This window comes from Corticium candelabrum, chromosome 19 (assembly GCF_963422355.1).
Source record: "Corticium candelabrum chromosome 19, ooCorCand1.1, whole genome shotgun sequence".
NCBI lineage: Eukaryota > Metazoa > Porifera > Homoscleromorpha > Homosclerophorida > Plakinidae > Corticium > Corticium candelabrum.
Window position 1 is genome coordinate 5,735,609 of NC_085103.1, and position 7,500 is coordinate 5,743,108.

The following is a 7,500-nucleotide window of genomic DNA, read 5'->3' on the forward strand; positions in this document are numbered from 1 at the left end:
GCCTCTGCCTCCCAGACCCATGTAGCACTGATTCAAAATCATCACTTCCTCCAAACAAGATGTTGAGTTAGATGATGATTAAAAAAATAAAAAATAACTCTGCCCACCCGCCCGTCTTTCTCTGCTGCATGTTACCCCAATCAGACAATTTTTTCGGTGCTGTCCAATACACATTATTTATTTCACATGTAGGCCATCAGTTGGATGTGATTGCTCGTCAAGCATTATGGAATGTTGGTCTGGATTACCTCCATGGTACAGGCCATGGAGTCGGTTCGTTCCTCAATGTACACGAAGGTCCACAATCAATCAGTCCTAAAGCAGTAGAAGATGCAGCAATCAAAGAAGGAATGATCCTATCAGACGGTGTGTTGTCACACTGACAGTTGCCAGATTAGACAGTAATTTATTGATTTTGTTATTTATTATAGAACCAGGCTACTATGAAGACGGCTCATTTGGAATCAGGATTGAGAATTTAGTGCTTGTTGTACAAGCAAATACAAGAGTATGTTGTGCAATTGATTTCAATGAGGCACGACCACGTAACTAGACAAACATGTAGACAAACATTCATTTATATCAATGGGCAGACAGACAGAGAGACAAATAGACAGACAGACAGACAGATGGACGGATAGACAGACAGAAAGACAGACAACAGACAACAGACACACAAACAGACAGATGGACAGACAACAGAGAGACAGACAAATGGACACAGACAAACAGGCATGTACACACACATACACACACACCACACGTGCGTGCACACGCACACACATGCACACACACACACACACACACACACACACACACACACACACACACACACTGTTCAGCATTCTTCTCGTCTACTGCAGCACGACTTCAAGCAGAGAGGATTCCTCACGTTCGAGGCTCTCACTCTCGTCCCCATGCAAGCCAAGATGATTGATATCAACCTACTAACAGCCACCGAACTCGAGTGGCTGAACAGCTACCACACAACGTGCAGAGAGAAAGTCGGCGAGGAGCTGAAGAGGCAGGGAAAACAGGATGTGCTCAAGTGGCTCGAACGAGAGACATCTCTACTCACAAAGGCCTGAGACTTACACTCAAACTTGATTAAAGGTTCATAGAACGTCCAGTTCATGACAGTCTGGTTGTGTACCACACCTTGACCATTGATGTCGTCAGTCGACTGCATTTGGTTCATACCTGTTGTATACAATACAGCATTTCATGTGTGTGTCTGTGTATTGCTGTTGCTTGTCTGACTTTTTTAGTCGCGTCCGCAGCTCCTTTAGCTGGTCGTTCTTCTTGCTAAGCATTTTCTTCATGTTGGAAAACTGACTCGTCTCGGAGACTTTCTTGTCCAGCTCCTGTAAGTGTGACGATCGTGTGAAGTGGAGGGTGATGGTAATCGTGTGCATGGATGGGTAGTCAGGACGACAGTGAGATGCTCTAGTATTGTCACATGCTGTCACTCTGTCTGTTTGTTTGTCCTTTCGTTTGTCTGTTTGTGTGTTTGTCTGTTTATGTGTCTGTGTTTGTACGTCTAGCTGCTTGTCTGTCCAATTGTCTGTCTGTTTGTCTGTCTGTTTATCTGTCCATATGCTTGTCTGTCTGTCTGTCTGTCTGTTCATCTGTCTGTCTGTCCGTCTGTCTGTCTGTCTGTCTGTTTGTCCATCTGTCTGTCTGTTTGTCCATCTGTCTGTTTGTCTGTCTGTCTGTCCATCTGCCTGTCTGTTCGTCCATCTGTCTGTCTGTCTGTCCATCTGTCTGTCCATATGTCTGTCTGTCTGTCTGTCTGTCTGTTCATCTGTGTCTGTCCATCTGTCTGTCTGTCTGTCTGTTTGTCCATCTGTCTGTTTGTCCGTCCATCTGTCTGTCCATATGTTTGTTTGTCTGTCTGTCTGTCTGCCTGTCCATCTGTCTGTCTGTCCGTCCATCTGCCTGTCTGTCCGTCCATCTGTCTGTCTGTCTGTCCGTCCATCTGTTTGTCCATTTGTATGTCAATCTGTCTGTCCATCTACTTGTTTGTGTGCATGTGCGTCTGTGTGTCTGTCAATCTGTTCTGTGAAAGAATGTGTATGTACACCTTTTACCAATTTGTTTGTTTGTTTGTTTGAGTGTCAACAGTCTGCCACATGACTGTTACTATCGGTGGCTGCAACAATCATACAAACCTCTTTTGTCGTTTCTACTTCAGCCTTAGCAGCCAGTAGTTCGTGTTTTGTTTGTGTCAGTTGGTCTTCGAGTGCCTTCACCACTTGACTGTCAACTCCCTATGACAAAGATGTTGTACTCTGTGTTAGTGGGGATCATAAAATCATAACACTGTTGTGTGGTACCTTGGATGGAAGTTGGTTGGATGTTGAACTGCTCTTTGTCTCCAAATGAGCCAATTGATCAGCAGTCTGTGTGAACAGATTGAGTGGGATGATGGTACATATGATAGCAGACGGATGGATGGACAAACAGACAGACAGACACATAGACAGACAGACAGACAGACAGACAGATTAGACAGACAGACAGATAGACAGCTAGACAGACAGACAGATTGGACAGACAGACAGACAGACAGATTGGACAGACAGACAGACAGACAGATTGGACAGACATACAGACAGACAGATTGGACAGATAGACAGACAGACAGACAGACACACAGATGAACAGACTGGACAGACAGACTGACAGACAGATCAACAACATTAGCATGAAGAGATCATGTCATGTCTGTCTGCTTCTAACCTGTTTTTCTGAGATCTTTGCTTTCTCCAGACTTTGTCTTGTATCATCCAATTGACTCTTCAATTGGCTTTTCTCTGTCAGTGCTTCAGTAGCCTTCAGAAGAGGAACAAAGACAATACAATCCAGGAGGACACTTTAATATATGTGTACATCAGTTGTAGTACATTCAGCTGTCCACTTGTCTGTCTGTCTATCTGTCTATCTGTCTGTCTGTCTGTCTGTCCAATACATATATTTCATACATTGAAACTAGTACACTCACACTAAACTGTAAAACAAACAAGCAAGCCCGCAGGCCCTACGCTAAAACTAACTGCTAACGCCTTAAACAACTAAAACGAGTAAGACTCAAAATTACATGAGTTACACTAAGCAAGTCTCGAAAGTTTTCTAGTAATTACTCTTGCATTACACAGCGCCGCCAGTATACAATGAAGTCAGTGCTGTTGTTCTGTCCATCTTTGTTGACTGAAAGGGTTGATAGATCACGTAATAGACTCTGAGCTCTTGCACCCCAACGACCAAAATGTTCAAACACAACAGGTATACATGTTGAAGAATTCCCAAAATGTCAAACTGCTGACCATATTTTGTCACTTTCTGCTGCTCTCTTCTAGCTGCAGCTGCACCATCTTCCTTGGAAGCGAGTGACAGGATGTCACCATTCCAAGGATGGGCAAGCGAAATATCCAATTCAACGTCAGTGTCAGATTGAGGGTTGAAATGCATAATATCTGGTCGACAATGGTTGCCATCATATAGGTCCCTAGGCTCCGTTTTGTGAGTAATGTGGAGATCACTCAAACAATTTGCCCACACGTTTACAATGGAACCGTGTGTCCAGATAGGTCCACCTCCGTGTTTGCATGTTAGTAAGTGATATCCTTTACTATCCAGCGATTGACCGCACTCACAACTATCAAGAGCTGCAGCAAGGGGCATGTCACACCCCAACTCAAACGAGTTGCAAGACAGAAGTCGGCAGCGTTCAGCGCAAACTTTGTTGAGGTTGGAATAGAATCCAGTCAGGTCCCAGCTCCTTTACCTTGCAGTGACCTGAAACGAGAAGCCTCATGGCAAGACTGGGAATTTTCTTGAATCGAAGACATCATTTGTTTCAAATTTTCTTGAGATAGTTTGTGTTGCAACTTTTTAAGATTGATAAGGAGATCTTCCAAAGCCCTATTTACTGGTAAAGAAAGCTGCAATTCATGAGCAATCGAACCACCGACAGTTACATCCTTAGGACACAGGACTCCATTAATCAAGCTCTCCAGAGCTGGAAAACTATGAGGAAGATCAACCAGACTTCGAGCCCAAGAGGATACAAAGGAAATAGAACTGATAGATTGCGCAGGTAACATGCCAAAACCACCAAACCTTATTGGTAAAGTTGCTTGCAGCCACTGTTGGTCATTAAGAACAGAACACCTGAAAAGTGGATCTTGTTATTTCATCATGTTGCAAAGCAGCAGACTGCATCAAACTAGAAGCAACTGTTCTCCCAAGGTAATTCAAATGTGGCACATGACAAAACCGTAGCAGCAACATTCCACTTTGTGGCTCATTCAAGGCCACAAAATTGGTCACACAGAGACTGCCCATCCAAAGCAATGTCAGAGCATGAACTCTTGACGTCTTCAGGTTGACCAATTGGCATACCAAGAATCTTTGTTCCAGAGGAAGACACACGAATCGACTCATGAGAATAGCACATAGCAAACCTACCCCTGCTATAGATTTCACATTTGTTCATGGCTACTGACAGGCCAACTTCAGACAACTGATCTCTTAAGTCATCAACGGCTGGCAAAACATCTTCCAGTGAACCAAGAAGAACACGTCATCTAAGTAGGCTAACAGTTGAACTGAAGAGTGTCTCTTGAAGCTCAAGAAGTAAAGGATGGATAGTGAGAGAAAAAAGAAAAGGACCAAGGGGATTCCCTTGCTGAACACCTTGAGATGACAGCAAAAAGGATTCACTTCCCTGTTGAAAAACAAGAGGACTGTATTCTGAGTACATCCCTTGTACATGCTCAAAGGTATCAGGAAATGACTTTTCAACCATTGGCAGTAACAAAGCTCTTTCAATGGAATTAAAGGCATTTTTGATGTCGGATTTTAGGAGAACCCAATCATCATGGGATTCTAAAAGCAAGTTCACGTGATGAACAAGGCGCTCTGTTCCTCCCTCAACAGCCACTCCATGTTGAATAGGCTCAAAATAAGTGGCAAAAGATTCCTTTTTCTGTCTACAGATCACTTTGGCTGTAACACGACGTAAGCACTCGCCTATGGCTATAGGCCTAATATCTCCTCCAGTCTTGGGCAAAGCTATAAGTCTTGATCCAGATAACAATCCACTGACACTTGAAGGAAAAGACCCCTTGGCGATCAAGTCACATACAGAGAAAAAGCTGTCAGCAATCACACAATTACCGGACAAAACTTTTAGATGTTCATATTTCCACCCAGAAGGCCCACAGCCAGATCCTCTTGGAAGTTTTGCCACAGTAGCAAAAAATGCAGACCTACATAGGGTGATTGGTTCACAGAATTTGGATGGTGTTGGAATCGCCTTTACTCTAGCTGGATATTTGGAAACTAGTTTATCAGCAACTTCCGCTGAAACTGGAGCCAGGCCCTGACTCACCAGCAATTTACCAGCTCTTGAGATCTCACCACATCTGACTAATCTGTCTGTCTGTTTTGTGTGTGTGTGTGTGTGTGTGTGTGTGTGTGTGTGTGTGTGTGTGTGTGTGTGTGTGTGTGTGTGTGTCTGTCTGTCTGTCTGTCTGTCTGTTCTGTCTGTCTGTCTGTCTGTCTGTCTGTCTGTCTATCTGTATGTATGTCTGTTTGTCCATCTGCGTCCCATCCATTTGTGTCTAATTGTCTGTCCATCTACTCTACTGCACCTTTGATTCTGCTGTCTGTATTCTAGCTCTAAGCCGCTCATTCTCTTCCTTCATTCTCTCTATCTCCATATGCAATAGAGCAGTGCCACCTTCTTCATTAAGTGGCTGCAGCCTCTTCTTCTCAGCCAAAGAAGTCTAACCCACACAAGTCACATATCATGACATCCAGCATGCACTGTGGGACATTACCTTAGAGACAGAAGCTGATGATGAGAAATGCTTTTCTTCCATTAACGCGACCTTGTCAATCAATTCCCTGTTGATAGTTTAGACACCTCAATGACAGCAGATGGATGGACAGACAGACAGACAGACAGACAGACTTCAGAAATCCAATTCCAATGTAATAATGAAAAAGATTAGAAGAATTACAGAGGGAAATGAAGAATTGGACAACAATGAAAGAGACATTTAGAACATCATTCATTAGAGTTTTAGTAGTATTCAATCTGTATGTCTCAGTAGATGAACATTTAGCTAAGCAGTTTTTACCTATAGTGTTCTTGTAAAATTTTGCGCTTGTGTTCAATAGTGAAATAAGACAAATGTATGGACAGACAGACAGACAAACATATGGACAGACAAACATATACACAGACAGACAAACATATGGACAGACAGACAGACAGACAGAAGACAAACATATGGACAGACAGACAAACAAACAAACATATGGACAGACATACAGACAAACATATGGACAGACAGACAAATGTATGAACAGATAAACATATAAACAGACAGACAAACATATGGACAGACAGACAGACAGACAGAAGACAAACATATGGACAGACATACAGACAGACAGACAAACATATGGACAGACAGACAGACAGACAGAAGACAAACATGGACAGACATACAGACAGACAGAAGACAAACTTATGGACAGACATACAGACAAACATATGGACAGACAGACAGACAGACAGACAAACATATGGACAGACAGACAGACAGACAAACATGGACAGACAGACAGACACACACAACATATGGACAGACAGACAGACAGACAAACATATCGACAGACAGACAAATGTATGAACAGACAAACATATAAACAGACAGACAAACATATGGACAGACAGACAGACAAACAAACAAACAAACATATGGACAGACATACAGACAAACATATGGACAGACATACAGACAAACATATGGACAGACAGACAAATGCATGAACAGATAAACATATAAACAGACAGACAAACATATGGACAGACAGACAGACAGACAAACATGGACAGACAGACAGACACACACAACATATGGACAGACAGACAGACAGACAAACATATCGACAGACAGACAAATGTATGAACAGACAAACATATAAACAGACAGACAAACATATGGACAGACAGACAGACAAACAAACAAACAAACATATGGACAGACATACAGACAAACATATGGACAGACATACAGACAAACATATGGACAGACAGACAAATGCATGAACAGATAAACATATAAACAGACAGACAAACATATGGACAGACAGACAGACAGACAAACAGACAGACACATGGACAGACATACAGACAAACATATGGACAGACATACAGACAAACATATGGACAGACAGACAAATGTATGAACAGACAAACATATAAACAGACAGACAAACATATGAACACAGACAGACAGACAGACAGACAAACATATGGACAGACAGACAGACAGACAAACATATGGACACACAGACAGACACACACAACATATGGACAGACAGACAGACAAACATATCGGCAGACAGACAAATGTATGAACAGACAAACATATAAACAGACAGACAAACATATGAACAGACAGACAGACAGACAAACAAACA

The 7,500-nt window shown here is 42.6% G+C and overlaps 2 protein-coding genes across 2 annotated transcripts in view; one reads left to right on the forward strand and one right to left on the reverse strand.

The window, feature by feature from the left end:
• The window catches only part of LOC134195270 (xaa-Pro aminopeptidase 1-like), a 9,950-nt gene extending 8,602 nt beyond the window's left edge, over positions 1 to 1,348 (forward strand). The window contains exons 15-17 of the mRNA XM_062664281.1: positions 193 to 366; positions 432 to 508; positions 864 to 1,348. Coding sequence (XP_062520265.1) covers positions 193 to 366; positions 432 to 508; positions 864 to 1,088 — 476 coding nt within the window. The 3' untranslated portion in view covers positions 1,089 to 1,348. The remainder of the gene's footprint in view (positions 1 to 192; positions 367 to 431; positions 509 to 863) is intronic.
• LOC134195272 (leucine zipper transcription factor-like protein 1) overlaps positions 1,062 to 7,500 on the reverse strand; it is an 8,952-nt gene continuing 2,513 nt past the window's right edge. Inside the window, exons 4-10 of the mRNA XM_062664282.1 lie at positions 5,847 to 5,913; positions 5,658 to 5,792; positions 2,743 to 2,835; positions 2,337 to 2,402; positions 2,172 to 2,270; positions 1,261 to 1,364; positions 1,062 to 1,200 (exon numbers count right to left, since the gene is read on the reverse strand). Coding sequence (XP_062520266.1) covers positions 1,176 to 1,200; positions 1,261 to 1,364; positions 2,172 to 2,270; positions 2,337 to 2,402; positions 2,743 to 2,835; positions 5,658 to 5,792; positions 5,847 to 5,913 — 589 coding nt within the window. The 3' untranslated portion in view covers positions 1,062 to 1,175. The remainder of the gene's footprint in view (positions 1,201 to 1,260; positions 1,365 to 2,171; positions 2,271 to 2,336; positions 2,403 to 2,742; positions 2,836 to 5,657; positions 5,793 to 5,846; positions 5,914 to 7,500) is intronic.